Consider the following 17,292-nt stretch of genomic DNA (forward strand, 5'->3'; position numbering starts at 1 on the left):
GTAGCTGACTACAGACACTGAACACATATTTTTGACAAGTAGCGGGCCGTCTCCGGTGCTTCTAGCGGACACGTCCGCATTGTCCTGCTTCTCGATGGCGGGCCTTATTGTTCATGATTTCAGAGCCTTATTTTACATACATTGTCATTTTTATTTTTTTATTCATTCAAATTTGGCAGGCTTTTTAAAAACACTTCTCTTTGTGTCAAAATGACATTATTTGGCCAATTGTGCATCTTTAATGTCAGCGCAAATGTAGCCCAACAGTGCTGCAGCATTAAGTAGAGTACAGCAATCTTTTTCTCTCTCACACACACACACACACACACACACGGGTATGCTACCTGACCAGTATTTCCTCCCATCATGAAGGAATTAAGCCCAACTAAAATGCATGCGAGTATAGTCCCTCACAGTTGACTTTGCAACCCCAAAAGCGTTTGTTAATGTGAGTAGTTTAACATTCAGTAATTTGTCCACGTTGGCCAAAAGCATTGTAAGGCAAGAGGCCGAAGGTCAGGGAGATGAGGAAGAAGTTACCCTGCCGACCCAAACTCCTCAGACCGCCCGGGCAGCATACCGCACACCCATCAGCCTCTCCTATATGTGACGCACACTGCAGCCATTTCTTGCATTGCAGCTCATGTTAGCAGTTAGCCTAACATGGAAAAGCAACCACACCATCTCTTTTTTTTTTTTTTACAATAATTGATGTCTTGGAATACCAAGATTATTCTTTTTTTCAAAAATGTGGAAGGTCGTTATAGGTACAATGAAAGCCTGCTGTCAACTCAAGTGAGCATTTTGAATAGCAAATGCTTATGAGGACTAGTCAACACGTTTATGTAACCTCACCTCACCTCTAACATGGCTAGCCATTGAGCTAAACGAGACTTGTTGGGTATTTTTACCTTCGCTTTGTTTAATCATAGCTTGCGTTTTCAGCTTTTCTTAGCTAGTCAAGTAAAAGTGCATCATTTGGTCTTTTTAGCTTTTTTCTTTAGCTACTGAGTTTGGTGCTGTTAGCTTTCTTTTTTGCTAGTGGGCTAAACATGTATTGTTTGGCATTTGTAATTTTTCTTTTTAGCTAGCGAGCTAATTGGGCTATTGTTTGGTGTGCTTTTTTTTAGCTTTTATTTGTTAGCCATGCGGTAAATGTTATTTTTGAGTTAAAGTATACTGTTTGTTTTCTTTACTTTTGTTTTTAGCTAGTGAGCTAATTGTGGTATTGTTTGGTGTGTGTGTTTTTTTCTAGCTTCTATTCATTAGCCAATAGCCATGAGCTAAACTATATTTTTGCTCGTGAGTTAAAAGTTTGTTGTTTTTAAGTTTCTCTTTTGCTAGTGAGCTAAACGTACTATTGTCTGTTTTTTTGTTTTGTTTGTTTTTTTAATTAAATGAAATGTATTTTTTTGCTAGTGAGGAAATGTGCCATTCTTTGGCGTGAGCGGCTTTTATTGTGACCTTTTCTCGCGAGCTAAACGTACCGTTGTCTGGTGAGACAGTGAATGGTATTCCGGTGATCGGCACTGTTTCGTGAGCAACTTTGTGGCATTTTTTTTTCATTTGATGTCGTTGTGACGATGAGACGGCACGAGCAGTGCGTTCATTTTCCAGCCTTCCTTCGTGGCACAGTGGAAAAAAGGTGGTCGAACCGGTCGAGCAGGTAAGCTGAGGCCACCGCCCCGGAGAGACTCCCTCGGTCGGTCTTCCGCTTCTTTCTCTTCTCCTAGTCACCGTTATTTCTGCCGCGCATGCGCCCTGCCGCCGCTCGCCCTGCTCTTAAGCGAGTACCTGTGCGGCTGCGCCCGAGTACCGCTCGATCCGCCGAAGTTCTCGCGAGCCGGCCCCGGGCTCCCTCCGTGCGTGAGCGTGCGCGGACGGCCCTCGTCGTCCCCCTCCCCGCCCCCCTCCCTCCACGCAGGGAATAACGGACTTGAGCTCAGGTGGACTCCTCACCTGCGTGCCACTTGGCCGAGGGCGAAGCTCAGGTGTGCGCGGGCGAGGAGGAAAACAAAAAAAAAGAAGAAGAAGAAAGGAAGGAAGGAAGGAAGGAAGGAAGGAAGGAAGGACGCAGAGTCAACATGCCTCGAGCCTTCCTGGTCAAGAAGGCCAACGTGTCGCCGGGCAAGCGGAACTGGAGCGAGCTGCCGGACCACGAGCGAGGGGACGTCTACATCCCAGGTGAGTGCACGCGATCTCGGCTTGAGCTCGCGGCGGTTCCGGCTGCTCTCGTTCCACGACCGACTCGCGGGCGGGCGGCGGGGGGCGCAGCGTTGTAACGGGACCGAGTAACGGTGACGAGCACACGCTCGTGTCGAAAGCAAAAAAAAAAAGTAGAGGCACTGAAATGTACTTTTTTTTTTTTTTTTTTTAACCATATAATATCCGTTGTGATGACTTGCAAAACAAACACAAAATCGTTTCCTTCTTTTATGAACCTGCTTAATGCTCGCACTGAAGAAAAACATACCGGACAATCAAAATAAAACTCCTTCCTTAATGTTGACTAACAAAAGAATGCAAAATTAGCTCATAACAGTTGGGGGGGAAAAAAACAAAAAAACTTATTTTTCAGATTAGATGGAGAATTTGGCCGCTTTGCAGGCGGGCACAAGACACAAAACCGTTTAGTTGGCGGCGACAACTAAAAGGAAAAATCACTGAAATAAGTCCACGGATGTGGAATATCTTGCTTCTCCTAATCAGCTGCCGTAGCAAATGTCCACTTTGTCTTTTGACATCATGTCATCATCCAAGGAGGTTGAAAATAGTAATGAGCCTATTTTGACAAAGGGCAAGAAAGTACAGCTATCTGTTTTCAAAGGTGAAAAGTAGTCAGAAAAATATTTACGATGCGGTACCTGAAAAATGTAGTCGTGTACCAGTATACTGACAAAGTGTTTGTACTTCGTTACGTTCCACCACTGGCGACAGGGAAATGTTTCTGACGTGCCTCATCCCCGCTTCAAATCGGTTCAATGCAACATTTGAACTCTGTGAAGCTTTTTTTAGTGACTGAATCTTTTTTGCCCACACACCAGGTTTACGTTGAAGCGCACCCCCTCAAGACAACAATCCCCATTGTTGCTTCTGACTGTCAACATCAGATAACGATGAACAGGCTCCACCCTAAAGCCGCCCCCGTCGCTTTGTCATCATTGTCCTGCATGGACCACAACTTCGACAATTGTCGTGCAGATGGGGCCAAAATTAGGGTTGCACTTTTTAAGTTAAGTCACAGTTCGGGGATTGAATCTGGGCTTTGGCCTCGCTGTGTGAAGTTTTTGGAAGTTTGCATGCTCTGCGGGTGCTCCGGCTTCTTCGAAAACACAAACGTCGGCGTCATTGACAACTTGAAATTGTCCTTCGGTGCGAATGTGAATGTGAATGCCGGTTTGTCGAGATGTGACCTGCGATCGCGTGGCCCCGCCTCTCGCCCAAAGTCAGCTGGGATGGGCTCCGACTCACCTATGACCCCGACGTGGACGAGCGCTAGCAAAGAATGCGCGATAGATTTTTTATTTTTATTTTATTTTTGTTTTTTTACAGGTACGGCAGTTAATTTGAATCAAGAACAAAGGTACCGAAGAAAGGAAGGCAGAAAAGTAGTTTTACGCAAAGGAAGGAAGGATGCAAAATAAAAAGCGGGTCTCAGGGAAGGAAGGGTGGAATGAAGGAAGGTAAGAAGCTAGGAAGTAACGAAGGAAGCCAGCAAAGCAAGTGTAAGCAATAGAATGAAGGAGGATGCATGAATAATTTTCTGCACTCCACCAAGCCCAACAACGGTCTCCACACGTGTGGTATGTGCCGTTACTCGCTATACCTGCCCGACCCGTGTGTGTGTGTGTGTGTGTGTGTGTGCGCGTGTGCGTGTGCGTGTCGAGTTGTAAAATCCCCTGGTGTGTTTTTTTTTTTAACTTCACAAAGGATCCAGCAGTATCTTTTCCAAATTCATCCGAAATCCTCTTTAGGTCAAAAAGTAAAAAATGTCTCAGCCAGATTGACAGCTAATACTATGCTAACATGCTACGCTAACACCTCGACCGTAGGTATGTGCCTGGGAGGAGTGTCGCGAGTTGTTCTCAGATAAGTTACTTTATGTGCATTGCCATCACTTGTTTGAAACCTCACCAAGGCACATTTTAATTGATGCTGGCATTTAGCTTTTAGCCTCATGCTAAGCTAACACGCTAAACTAAGGATCCTGGCCATAGTTACCGTACGTGCCTGCAGAGGTGGGTAGAGTAGAGTAAGTAAAAAGTAGTCCTCCAAATATTTACTTGAGTAAGAATAAGAAAGTACTCAGTGAAAAAAAAACTTTAAAAAAAAGATTAACTGGTGAGTAATAAGTAGAAAAAAAAATCAGGATGAACATCAAATAAAAAGAAAAATCTCTCTCTCTCTTTATATATATATATATATACATATATATATATATATATATAATGTGTATATACACACACACATATAGGTTAAGTCCCCAAAAACCAACAACACATGTAGTGGGCCCTACAGAGAAAGGATTTGCTTGATTCACTTAAATGACTGAATGAAGAAGCTGTTTGCTGAACAGACTTATTGATTTATTGAAATGTGTGTGTCCGTGTGCGTGCCAGAGAGCGACATTAAGATTGCAGCATGGCACGTATGCCCGACAAGCGAGTTTTACAGTGACCTATCACCATGAAATGTGGCTAACGGTGCCATATGCACTGGCAAAACAACAATAGAAACATCTGCAACTGACTGCAAGGTTAAGTTAGGTCAAGTTAGAAGTGGGCTGAAGTATCCGTGTGTGGGCAGACGCAAGACTACATCATCATAATCATCATCATCTGCATCATAAAGTTGTTGTTTTTCAAATGACACTCGTGATCACGTTGGATTGGCGCAACGACGCCCTAGCGGAAGTCGAAGGTAAATTCTAAAAATAAATTGCGCAGCAATAATGGATGGATACAAGTAGCGAGCGGCGTGTAGATCATCGTAACGGAGTAAAAGTAACGATTCTTCTGAACATAAACACTTAAGTCAAAGTAAAAAGTAGGGTGCATTCAAACTACTCTGACGAGTACAATTGATCCAAAATGATACTTGAGTAAATGTAACTCGTTACTACCCGCATCTGCGTGCCTGTGACGATTATAGTATTTTACTTTAATGTATAAATCTCACCACTTCTTTGAAGAAATCTCACCCTTTACACGTTTTACAGTTCAATTTTAGCCACATGCTAAGCTAACATGCGAAACTTGGTGTCCTGGCCAAAGTTGCGTCCCTGTGAAGATGGAATGGTGCACACAATCTTGCCACTTCTTTGAGGAAACCCCAGCATTCACACGTTTTCCTTACTCGCAGCGCGCTAACGTGCTAAGTGATTATTTTTATGACTTTCTCGTTGCTCCTTTGTCGGAATCTCATCCCCGCTGACAACAACAACTCATTTGGTTCTTTTGACATATTTCATGTGTGTGTGCGTGTGTGTGTGTGTGTCTTTCACTTCCTACTCTAGGTTAATGTTTATTGGACGCCAGGACTTGTAACGGACCCTGTAAACGAGATACACCTTTAGCAAACACACACACGCACACGCACACACGCACACACACACTCCCATCTGAGTGAGCTTCAATGACATGAAAATATGAAGGAGGAATTACAGTAACAAGTCAAGTCAGGTTTTACCGCTACTCTCTCTTCTGGACCCCCAACACCACCAGCGACACCGCCCACACACACACACACACACACACACACACACACACACACACACACACACACACTCATTCTTTGGCAAAGGGGGCGGGCTGAGCAAACAATAAGATGAGATTAAATGTCCGGCCTGAAGCAGTCGCCATGGAAACTATCAGAAGTAATTACAAAGATGTTTAAACTTTTAATGTCACTACTTCAAGTTTGCGATAGACCACGAAAATCCGCCCCCCTCGGCCCCCACAGCCTCCCCAGAGCGAAGCACTTGAACGCATCGTTCGCGTCGCCCATTTGCCATTTGCATTGCGCTTTGCGTTTCATGTGAGCACCACCCTCTCTCTCTCAATTTTCTCTCTCCTTCGCGTGCACGCGCACGCACGCACGCTGTTTGAGCTGAGAGGAGCTGGTCCTGCAAGCCAGCCTGGTAAAACGAGTCCAACCAGGCCGCTTCGAAGTGACTTCATAAGTTACACAAAAACATGTTCAGAGACTTTTCTGCAAAAAACAACAATTATATATATCTCCATATATAAAATCTACCTCCCCTCCCCCCAAATCTCTGCGCAGTCTCCATCTTCCCGCCGTCCGTCTCAATAATCGAGGACGAAGCGAGTCCAGCTGAGGTGGCGCCGCTCTGCCTGGCCACGCGGTCGCTGCCCGAGCGCCACGCGCGCGCCGAGCTGCCGTCCTGCACCACGCTGGGCCGGGCGCAGAGTCCGCCGGCGCTCCCGGACGAGAGGTCGGAGGTCGGGAGGAGGTCGCAGGGCGGCTTGGTGTTTGTCCGCTCCAAAATAAAGGTGAGGAGGCTCGGCTCGCTTTCACGTCTACGGTGCGGCTCGGCCATCGGTGGGGGACTAACCGACTTTGCCGAACTCTAAATGCCAGTCACCATCGTGTCACAATGATAGAAAAACGTCAATACTATCCAAAAACGAAATATAGCAGCACGCAACTGTGCCCTGTTCACAATCAATATTGATCTACAGTGTAAATGCAAAAAACAAAGCAAATATTTCAATAAAATCACATCATAATGGCCACGCATGCTGATTTTGAAATTTTTGCTTGTCGAACGCGGCTCGTTCCGACCGACCAATCAGAGGCCGGAAAAATGTTGAGACTTATGAGGTAAACTCTGAGGTAAGCCTGCAATTCGATCGGTTAAAGAAACAGTCCCCTTGCTGATGCGGTTTACGCTACATGGGCCAGGAGTTCTGATTCAAAAGGCCCCGGGCAGATTAGATTGGCCATGGCAACACGTCGAGGCTGACATCTCATTGGACAAAAAAAAAATATCCGTTCACATACATGCACTGTAAGTAGCGTCTGCTTCTCTCCCATCTCAGGTGACCACGGGCGAATTGCTGTCCGACCCCGACACCGACCCAGACCCTCATGATGCTCCCCTGACGCCGCCGCCGCACGTCGGCGTGACGACAGCCCCCGCACCCGGCAGATTCGCCGCCTCGGCGGTCCGATCGGCGGGTCAGGGTCCCGCCGGCGGCACGGCGCCGCCGTACGCTTGTCAGGTATCGGCCGGGACCGGGTCCGAGGAGTCTTCGAGGGCGGCGACGCGGGTCTGACGTCTGTCTTCCGTTTAGATTTGCCACAAAACCTTCCAGTACCAGCGCATGTTGAACCGACACACCAAGTGTCACAACGAGACCAAGCGCCACCTCTGCACCTTCTGCGGCAAAGGATTCAACGACACCTTCGACCTCAAGAGGCACGTGCGCACGCACACGGGTACGTCACACGCGTCCGCGTCGAAGCGCTTATGCCATATCTTCGATAGCTGTCTTGAGGCCCATGCACTTGCGAGACAATTCAGCGCACTAGTACAACAATTGTGTCTTATAAGTACTTGTTGTCGCTACGACCTTCCATTCCTGTTTGACATGTCTGCACACTAGTCGAACAACTACATGTTATGAGTGAGGCAAAACTGTGCACTACTTGACATCTGTGATCTACTAGTAGTAATAGTAAGTCGCGAGACGTTAATTATAATTTACAATGTCACTAGTAGCACGCTGTTGTCAACTAGGCCACAGTTTTTCTTCACTAGAAATATTTGTTTGTGTGCCGCAGTGATCCTACTAATGAGGAAAAAGAGCATACTAGTACATTTACCTTAAGTTAGATATAAAGAATATTAAATATATCCATAAAGCAGTCTGAGTGTTTGTACATTACTAGTACGGTCTTTATTCTCAGGAGTAGGATGATAACTATGGCAAAGTAGTAGGACAACCACGTTACTAGTGAGGCAAAACTGTGCCCTAGTTGACAACTACACCCTACCAGTACTAGTAGTGTAGCACTAAATACTTAGTATAATATTATAACATCACTAGTAGTACTAGTAGCACGTAGGTGTAAACTCGTGCACGGTTTTGCCTCGCCCGTAACTTGAAGTCGCTTTACGATGGATATTGAAGCCGTTTCCACATTTCTAGAAAATCCTTGACATCCAAGTGGAAAAAAAATGTGACGTTTTACTAGAGCGCCGAATTGTCTTCGGGGTACGGCCATCGCGGGTATGGAATAAATGCTCCGAGGTCTTTCCTCCCACGCCGCGCCGAAGTGTTGATGTCGTTTTTGCCAATGGCGCAGGAGTGCGTCCGTACAAGTGCGAGCTGTGCGACAAGGCCTTCACGCAGCGCTGCTCGCTGGAGTCGCACATGAAGAAGATCCACAGCGTGACGCTGCAGTACGCCTACAAGGAGCGCCGCAACAAGCTGTACGTGTGCGAGGAGTGCGGCCACACGGCGGCCACCCAGGACGAGCTGCTGCTGCACCTCCACTCGCTGCATCCCGACAGCGTCCTCTTGAAGGGCAAGGGGCCGCGGCGAGGGGGCGGGGAGGGCGAGTCCGCGCCGGGCTCCCCGCAAGGAGCCGATAGCGACGACACCACGGGGTCGGCGGGCCACTGATGGCGGGACCGCGAGCCAAAAGGACTCGCTCGTAATACGCGCGCGTGCGGGAGGACGGCACGCACAACAAGCAGTTTGACTTCTACGTGGGAATCGGACTCATCGCCTATAAACGTTCTTTTCCTCTTTTTTATTCCATGTGAATATGACCTGTGGGTTCTTAATGTAAAGCAACATAATATGCATTTTCTATACAAAAAAAAACAACAACAACTTTATTCATTAAAAGGGACAACTGTATGAAATCACAATGGCGTTCTGTGTGCGTCGTATTTACGGAGCGGATACGCAAACTTGCCGCTTGGGCAAAGAAGAGCCGAGACGGGATCACGTGACAGAGCTGGAAGTGCACCATTCCTCAGCAGCTTGAAGCCGGGTGAGAGGGCGCGGTCGGATTCCTGGCCTCTTGTCAGGTCTTGTCGGAGGAATCCGGCAAACGCCCTCTTAGCTTGAGGACGTGTGCAGGCGGGCGCAGGGATAACGGTCTGGGAATTCCACTCGAGCAAATTGCAACAAGGTTACTGTCCGGAAAACCAATCAGGAGAAAATGTGAACTTGCTTGACGTTCAAAAAACAGGTCACGACATAGAGTACATTTTTTTTCATTCAAATAGTTTGACTTTTGCAACGGAAACAAATCATTCATTTCATATATTCGTCTATACACACACACACACACACACATCAATGATGTTATTGCTGCTTAGCTCCAAGCTTGTAATTTCGATGAACAATAGCTTGTTTTCTTTTCACATGTGAATGCTAGTTCCGAAATTACCGCTAGGGGCGATGTTTCCACAGCGCTTAGCTTCTTGGTGGCAAACCAGGAAGTAAGGCCAAGAAAACTTCCGGTTGGAGCAGCGGGACTCATTTGACGACCGATTGATTTTGAGTTTACGTTTTTTCATTAGAAATTGTCAGGTAAGTTATTCTTTGCTTCTGTTGGAATTTCGCTCCGGGATGATAATTTAGTGAAGAAAGTCATGAAAGTGAATGGAGAAAATAAAAACGCTTCAACAAACTTCGCCACAGCAAGGACAACATTGAGATAACGGCCATGATTTTCCTCTCGAATACAAGTAACAAGTACAAACTCTGAAATGTACAACGGTGAAAGTTAAACGTGAATATTGATTGTCTGGAGTGCCAGACAGACAGTACCGGTACACGACCCGTTTTTTCTAACTTGGCACAACGAAAGAAAAATAAAAAACTTGCACACAAAATAGTTTGCCTCTTTTTGCATAGTACTCATACTGAGGACTCTGCTTTGGTGCAAGCAAAATTCTGACAGGATGATCAAAACTGAAATGTCTGTAATGAGTAAAAAATGGATCCATTTGCTAAAGATTGCCAGTGGGAAAATACACCCAAAGTTGGCGGTTTGTAGGCTGGCACAAGACGACTACTTGGCATGAATCCTTTTTGTCGCAGAGAAGCTATAAAAAATGGGACCCAACCCATTCAATTGACGACTGTATGAATTTGTCTTTGACGCCCCCCCCCATCTCATCCAGCAACATGTCCGCCTCCGAGCCGGTCCCCATGGGCCGGAAACGTGGCCTGCCCGCGTGCCCGAACCCGCTGTTCGTCAAGTGGCTCACCGAACTCCGCGACGAGGCGAAGGAGAAAGGCCTGAAGCTGCAGTACACTTACCAGAAGGTCCACAGTGCATGGGTTTTTTCTCAGCACCATGACTCATAACCTGCTGCGTTTGTGTTCTGAATGTGGAAAAAAAATTACATGATCGATACCACCAACTAGGACTGGATGATATGACCTTAAAATCAAGATTTTTGCCCCCTTTTTTGCTTCAATTCACTGACCATTGTGCTGTTCCTTCAAGAAGTGGAAAACAAATCTGTGAATCGCCTGGCCCCGCAGCCGCCCTTTATTGTTGTGTGCGTTTCTTGTAGGCTATCAGCTCTCTGAATAAATATCCTCTTCCGCTTCGTGATGCCAGAGAGGCCAAGATCCTGCAGAATTTTGGGGATGGCATATGCAAGATCCTCGACTCGAAGCTCCACCAACACTACAGAGAATACGGTGAGATATACAGAAGCCGATTCAACAGATTCATTTTTAAGGTCGCTTTTGTTGTATGATGAAATAATGGTAGCTATTCGGTGGAATTTAATGGTCGATTGGTGGAAAAATACAAAAATATGTTACAGAATGTACGGGAAAATATTGCATCTAAAATACACAAATATAATGTGTATTTAAGATCTTAGAAAAGTAATGCAAAATGTTATACAAACAATACTAAATATTTCAAAAAACAAAGCAAAATACAGTATTTGAAAAATACAAAAAAATGGATGAAAAATACATATATTGTAGATGACAAATACCTACTTTTAAATGCACAACTATTAGAACAAATACAAAAATAGTAAGACGCAGACATTTGTAAAATATTGCAAAATATTAGACCAAAAGAAATACAAAAATATTTGAGAAAAGTACCAAAACTCAACTAAAATTCTGTCACCTTCTTGTGAAGATTTGTAACGGTAACACTAGCTGTCTGTAATGTGATTTATTGAAACAAAGAAAACGCTGCGCATTGAAAGAGAAAAGTCGTGCGTGACTATTAAGACGACCTCATCTCTTTCTCAGGTCAGGAAACGGCAGTTCGCGTGGGAGCGCCGCCGCCTGTCGGCTCAGATGACGAGCGTCCGGTTTCCAGCCGGGAGGTAACAAAGCATGAAAAACATCTTCCGTCTTTTGAGGGCAATGACGTGAGGCGTTGCTGTAATCGGTGAGTGATTGAAGGGCTTCATGAGCAATGTTGATGTGTTGAAGAACACCGTTCAGGATCAGAAAAGAGGAAGAGGAGTGGCGAAGAAAAGGAAGAGGGAATACGCACCCCAGAAAGGATCCGGCGGTTACGCCGTGCTGCTCGCTCTTTACAGACACTCGCAGGTGACGCCATCACAGTCCCGTGAGCCTTTATTTAGTTTTCAACTCAAATGAAGAGCGGCGTGTCTCCCTGCAGACAGCGGGCAGTAAAGGGTTCATGTTCAAGATGGAGCTGCAGGCCCGAGCGCAGCATCTCTGCCAGAAATCTTTCACAGTGGTCAGTCCCGCTCAGCGTCTTCACATTGAGATAGACTTCTTTAATCCCGCCAAGGCAACTCACCGCATGTCCGCTCGTAGCCCGAGCTCGGCAGGAGGTCCGCGGCCTGGTCGGCGGTCGCCGCCCTGGTCAAGAGGAACCTGCTGCAGAAGACGCACTGTCCCGCACGGTCGGTCCTCAGCCTCTCCCGCCTTTGCTACATGAACAAGACGCCTACAGAAAGAAGGTTGATCAAAAATAGACATTGTATTACATGGAAAATACACAATTATACTCAAATGTTAGACCAAAAAATAGTCAACTGGGGGAGGGAAAAATACACAAAAATTAGATGAAAAGTATAGCATTAGATGACAAATACGCAAATATACAAAAACAAATTGTACATTTATTAGACTGAAAAAATCACAAATATTAGAAAATATACACCAGCACGCGACAATGATATCAAAATTTGACCCAAAAATGAAAATTACCACAAAAGATTACGCAACTTGTAGAGAGACGCAAAGCCATGCGTGATGCGTGGCTTTATCTTGTTCTCCCTCCTTATGGCCGCCTGGCGTCTCCTCTTGTCAGCTACTCTCTGACGGAGGAAGGCACGTCTTTGGCGAGGCGACTGGACGGGCCGGAGCTTGCGTCCAAAGCGCCTTTGGACCAAGACGACGATGAAGACGAAGGTGCTCCTGCAGCCATTGACCTCGCTGCGAGTGAGGATGACGAGGAGGAGGACGGCGTACAGTAAGTAGGCTACGAAACCAGTGGTACGCGAGTCCCCACGTGGTTGCTTGGGGCTTCGCGGAGTCATTTGCAATTATGTCTTATCATTTATCATACCTGACATCTTTGCAAGAAGAACTTACATATATATTTTAAAGACAATGGCCCTATTTTTTTAGATGATATAGTAGTACTCTGAGAGCTACTTCGGTTTGAGCCACTTTTTTGTCCATATTTGGCTAAGACCGCCCTCCTTGCTCTGATTGGTTGCCTCTGTGTCGTGAGGTCACGTGTTTGTTAAGTCGACAGCGCTGGCGCGGGAGACGAGTTAGTGACGTGGTCAAGTAAGCTCGATAAATTCCAATGAGCTGATTTCAGGCCTCTTGCGGAACACTTGAATTTATATCACACGTTTACTGAGGCACCATAGAGACAAAATTATATCCCAAATGCGAGAAAAAAATGGCGTGGCAAAATACGGGACCTTTAACTCATTTCACTGCAAGCCGTTTTCCAGCATTTTGAGTGATCTTTCGCGACCCACAGAATATTGTTTTCAGGGACAAGAACAACATGGGTTGGTTTCACCAAAAACACTGCTTTCTTTTATTCAGAGATTTGCAGATCCCAAAAACATCTGCAAACAGGCATCGCATGCAAGTATCGCAGTGTTTGTAGCGAAGGCTAATTTGCAACCCTCGTCACTCGAAGCTCCGCTGATTTCAAACGCAGCCAGCTCCATGAATCTGGAGTGTCATTCCAAACTGGACTCCAAAAGTTTGCGAACCCCTGGACCAAACCGACTTGTGTTGTTCTCCCAGACCGAGATGCGAGGCGGCGAGCGGAGGACGCCTCCTCGCCGGCACCTTCGACATCGTCCTCTGCGTGGACGTCATCGAGACGTGCGGGTGAGCGCGGGTCGTCTTTTTGCTCTCGTTTAGCCGGCGCCTTTCGTCACGTATCTCGCGCGCCCGCAGCGGCGGCCGCCCCTGCAAGCGGGAGCTGGTCAGAGAGCTGCAGAGGAGCCGGGTCAACTTCGACGTCAGGAAGCTCAACGTCGGGGACTTCCTGTGGGTGGCCCGGGAGAAGGTCACGCCTTCGTCAGGTGCGCGTTCGGCTCTCGTCCCGCCGCCCGTCTGTCTGTCGACACTTACGCTGAAGACTCCGCAGGTCTCGCGCGAGAGCTGGTCCTCGATTACATCGTCGAAAGGAAGCGGATGGACGACCTGTGCGGCAGCATCATCGACGGACGCTTCAGGGAGCAGAAGGTCGGATATTAACGACTCTATTTGCGCTACGCGTAAAACGTTTGGGATATTGGGCTTTCGGGAGAAATGTCAGGATGAATCTAAAATGAACCGTAATACGTGAAACGACTCCGTTTTGACGTCGACAAATCGTCGAAGTGGCCACCGCTGAGCTGAGCGCGCCATCTTGAGGGGCTACAACTATTCCGATCATCGATGAATCATTTAGCGCCATTGTTTCACCTGAAATTGTCCAAATGCTCAGAATTTCAGCCTCTCAACAGTTAATATTCTCAGATTTCTGGCGTCCTCCATGTAAGGAGACTGATTGTCTTTGCTTTTAATCAAAACGGCACATTTTCAAACATCTGCTTTTAATTGGGAACACGATCAATATCTTTGCCTATTGTCCTGACGCGTTACGGACCAAACCTGGAGCTGAATCATAATCAATTTATATTCATTTCAAACTGTTTTTCTCTGTAAAACTGTAGTTATTCTCTCTCTAATGTATTTTGTTTGCGTTCATATTTTTGGGGATCTGGAACGGATTCATTGGATTTACAGGATTTCCTATTGGAAAAAAAAAAAATATATATATATATATATATATATATATATATATATATATATATATATATATTTTTTTTTTTTTTTGCAAAAAAAAATATAAAATATATATATATATATATTTTTTTTTGTTTTGTTTTTGCATTCAGTTTTAGTCCGAGTTTCTGGATCAGATTAAGCAGGAAAATCGAGCTTCTGCTGTTTCAAAAAAGAAAAATACCCGAGTGTCTGACCCCCTCGTTATCAGCGATTGTATAACGGCCGACTTGAAAATCCCTCTTAGTGTAACGCAAGAGAAGACATGTTTTGAAAACGTGTGTGTTCCCGTGTCAGTTTCGCCTGAAGAGGTGCGGCCTGCGCAGGCCCATCTACCTGGTGGAGGGAGGCGGGAAGGAGGCGGCCCACCTCAGCATCCCCGAAATGACCCTGCGGCAGGCCGTCGTCAACACGCAGGTGGCGGACGACTTCTTCGTCAAGCGGGTGCGGGACGTGAGGGAATCGGCGGCCTACCTCGCCGCCATGACCGCGCAGCTCGCCAAACTCTACCAGGTGGCCGCCCACACCTCCTTTTCATATTCGTGTGGAAACACTGAGCAAAATGAGCGCGCTTGTCATTCGTCTCGTGATTATACTTGTGGGGATTTGCAAAATACATACAAATATATTAATATGTTAAAAATGCACAAATACTCTTTGACTGGGGAAAACAAAAATAGAAGGAAAAATACAAACATTAAGTATTAGACAAAAAAGATGAAAAGTACAGAAATATAGAAAAAAAACTGAAACTGAAAATAAGGATAATAAAATAGTGTAAATATTGGAAAGAAATCTATGGAAAAAAATGGACGGGTAAAAACTATATTCGATGAAAATACACAAATATAAAACAAAACTGATGAAAAATGAACTATTTGACACCAAATACAAGTATTACAAACAATATTAATAGACGAAAGACAAACATTCAAAGAAATACGAATTCATTAGATGGATGCCCAAATATTTTAGAAACAGACCAACTTAAGTGTTAGAAGGAAAAATGTACAAATGTGAGATGAAAAATATACAAATATTTGACAAAAATATTAGATAAAAGATGCACAAATTCCTAAAAAAAAAATGAACATAACGTAAATAACAGAAAGCAAAGCAAACGTCTGAAACGCTAATGTGAATGTGATCCATGTTGATCTGTGCTCACACCCACAACTTGTGTGTGTGTGTGTGTTTTCCTGTCTTCTGACACCGCCGCGCTCCCGGCAGAAGCGCACGCTGGCGTGCCGCTCTCGCGAGCTGGACGGTGACCCCGACCGCAGTGACGTCGTGACCCCCTTCTGTTCCCTCGTGTCGTTCTCCGAGTTTAACTACGGCGCTGTCAAAAACAAGGTGAGGCGGCCGTTTAGGACTCGCGCTCGGCTCGTAAAGTGACCGACACGTCGTCGTCGTCTCCCGTTAAGAGTCAGACGGTGCGTGAAGCCTTTGCCAGGCAGCTGATGCAAGTGAGCGGCTTGTCTGCAGACAAAGCGGCGGCTGTCCTGGAGAGATACAGCACCCCGCACAGGTACTCGACTCGCTCCGTGAACGCTGCGGGAGGCGGGAAAGTGAGCTGCTAATTGCGAACCTTCCCTCCTCAGTCTCCTGGCGGCGTACGCCAAGTGCAAAAGTGACGACGGGAAGGAGAAACTGCTGTCCAGCGTTCCATACGGGAGGCTCAGCAGGTTGCTTTTTTGCCCTTGCACCTTGCTCAGTTAGCGATGCTTACGGCGGCCTTTTTGGAAGAATTAGCTATCGAATCTCAACCGCCACGGGGCTAAATACGTTTCACTTTTCTTTTTCAAAGGAATCTGGGTCCGGCTTTGAGCCGAACTCTCTCCCAGCTGTACTGCACCAACGGAGCGCTGTCTTAGCTCGTCTTCCAGGCTGACTATGTCTTGCTGTCACCATTTGCTTTTTGTCATTTCATTCTGCGCTTATACAGGAAGTAGTCGAACAGATCACGTGACCGCGCACTGTTGAAGTCGCTCAGCAGAATGTCGCTGGAAACAAACACGACGAGCCGCCGTGAAGCTAACGGAGCAACTTATTTCTACGGTTCTGATCCCTAACCTGTGACAAATTCCCTTTCTTATAAAACAGGCGAACAAGGGGGAAAGTCGGGACTTGTTTTTGAACTTTTAAGTGCAATTTCCTAATCAATGGTAGTTCTGTTAGTGTGGAATTTCTTAATGTAGTTCATTTGAGCTGTATTACTGTCATTACTAGTATTACTGGATCAAGTTCCTCCTCAACTTGTTTTGGACAGATTTCATTGTTTTGCTTAATATCCCCGAGCAAGGATTGTGTGTTCTCTTGGCTTCCCTTTTTTGTGTGCGCTAGTCTGTGCAGTGTCCCCCTTGACCGATCCGTTCAGTCAAGTGCCATGGGACACGAACCTCCTTGGTGAATGACATTCAGAAAATGTAAAGTTGGAAGTACACGAGAAGGCGCTACTAATACATTGATGCATTTAAGTCTAATATGTATGGTAATTGTATGTCTTTATAATGTACCTGAAATAAGGTTCTTTTCCTAAGTGAAGGTTCTGGTTCAGAGAAAAGGTACTAGTGCCAAGAGAAGGTTTTAGTCTGAAGGTTTGCATTTTGCAGTTGCAGTTTTTATATCTACCAATGTGTACCACCATTACTGTGACAATAAATATGAATATGAAATCATTAATTTGTGTAAAAACACAACTAGATCCTGAAAAGGTAGCAGTGATGTGGGTTTTCTGAATTCAGAGCACTAACCTTTACATTAAGTGATTTGAGTCCGTTTTTATATTCAGTGATGAATAGACAATTTAACGACTAATTATGGCAATCACTGGAGCGGTTTCCCCAGTGCTTTCTAGTCTCAACATTCTGACAAAAGTTGATTAAGAAACTAACAACAATCAGAGTAGTTACTTTGGCGGAATTTAATTTGGAAATAATACAGTACTGTATTATGCACACACGGGTATTGTAGTATTGCCCAAAAA

General features: G+C 45.6%; 2 protein-coding genes across 7 annotated transcripts; both read left to right on the forward strand.

Annotated features, from left to right (window-relative positions):
- Positions 1 to 1,754: 1,754 nt before the first annotated feature.
- On the forward strand, positions 1,755 to 8,902 carry ovol1a (ovo-like zinc finger 1a). The gene is made up of 5 exons (XM_061668771.1): positions 1,755 to 2,184; positions 6,283 to 6,512; positions 7,062 to 7,244; positions 7,317 to 7,461; positions 8,332 to 8,902. Exons 1-5 carry the CDS (start codon positions 2,085 to 2,087, stop codon positions 8,649 to 8,651), a joined length of 978 nt encoding a protein of 325 aa, XP_061524755.1. The 5' UTR covers positions 1,755 to 2,084; the 3' UTR covers positions 8,652 to 8,902.
- A 578-nt stretch (positions 8,903 to 9,480) lies between these two features.
- mus81 (MUS81 structure-specific endonuclease subunit) lies at positions 9,481 to 17,292 on the forward strand. Of its 6 annotated transcripts, none has more exons than XM_061668758.1 (15): positions 9,481 to 10,313; positions 10,568 to 10,697; positions 11,274 to 11,350; positions 11,460 to 11,579; positions 11,653 to 11,733; positions 11,814 to 11,959; positions 12,313 to 12,474; positions 13,275 to 13,361; positions 13,431 to 13,558; positions 13,624 to 13,721; positions 14,604 to 14,819; positions 15,537 to 15,659; positions 15,792 to 15,834; positions 15,908 to 15,991; positions 16,114 to 17,292. In XM_061668758.1, exons 1-15 carry the CDS (start codon positions 10,131 to 10,133, stop codon positions 16,131 to 16,133), a joined length of 1,698 nt encoding a protein of 565 aa, XP_061524742.1. In that variant the 5' UTR covers positions 9,481 to 10,130; the 3' UTR covers positions 16,134 to 17,292. The 6 variants fall into 6 exon arrangements, with proteins under 6 accessions (XP_061524742.1, XP_061524738.1, XP_061524741.1 ...); XM_061668754.1 differs by having other exon boundaries at positions 9,481 to 9,572; positions 10,169 to 10,313; positions 15,908 to 17,292; XM_061668757.1 differs by having other exon boundaries at positions 15,731 to 15,834; positions 16,114 to 17,291.

The sequence above is a fragment of the Phycodurus eques genome, chromosome 23 (genome assembly GCF_024500275.1).
Source record: "Phycodurus eques isolate BA_2022a chromosome 23, UOR_Pequ_1.1, whole genome shotgun sequence".
Classification (NCBI taxonomy): Eukaryota; Metazoa; Chordata; class Actinopteri; order Syngnathiformes; family Syngnathidae; genus Phycodurus; species Phycodurus eques.

Coding starts and splice junctions, on each gene's coding strand:
- ovol1a (XM_061668771.1), top strand. CDS start 2,085: ATGCCTCGAGCCTTCCTGGTCAAGAAGGCCAACGTGTCGCCGGGCAAG. Junction 7,245..7,316: donor CGCCGCCGTACGCTTGTCAG/GTATCGGCCGGG, acceptor TCTTCCGTTTAG/ATTTGCCACAAAACCTTCCA. Junction 7,462..8,331: donor GCACGTGCGCACGCACACGG/GTACGTCACACG, acceptor CCAATGGCGCAG/GAGTGCGTCCGTACAAGTGC.
- mus81 (XM_061668753.1), top strand. CDS start 10,131: ATGAATTTGTCTTTGACGCCCCCCCCCATCTCATCCAGCAACATGTCC. Junction 14,820..15,536: donor AGCTCGCCAAACTCTACCAG/GTGGCCGCCCAC, acceptor CGCTCCCGGCAG/AAGCGCACGCTGGCGTGCCG. Junction 15,835..15,907: donor AGATACAGCACCCCGCACAG/GTACTCGACTCG, acceptor TTCCCTCCTCAG/TCTCCTGGCGGCGTACGCCA.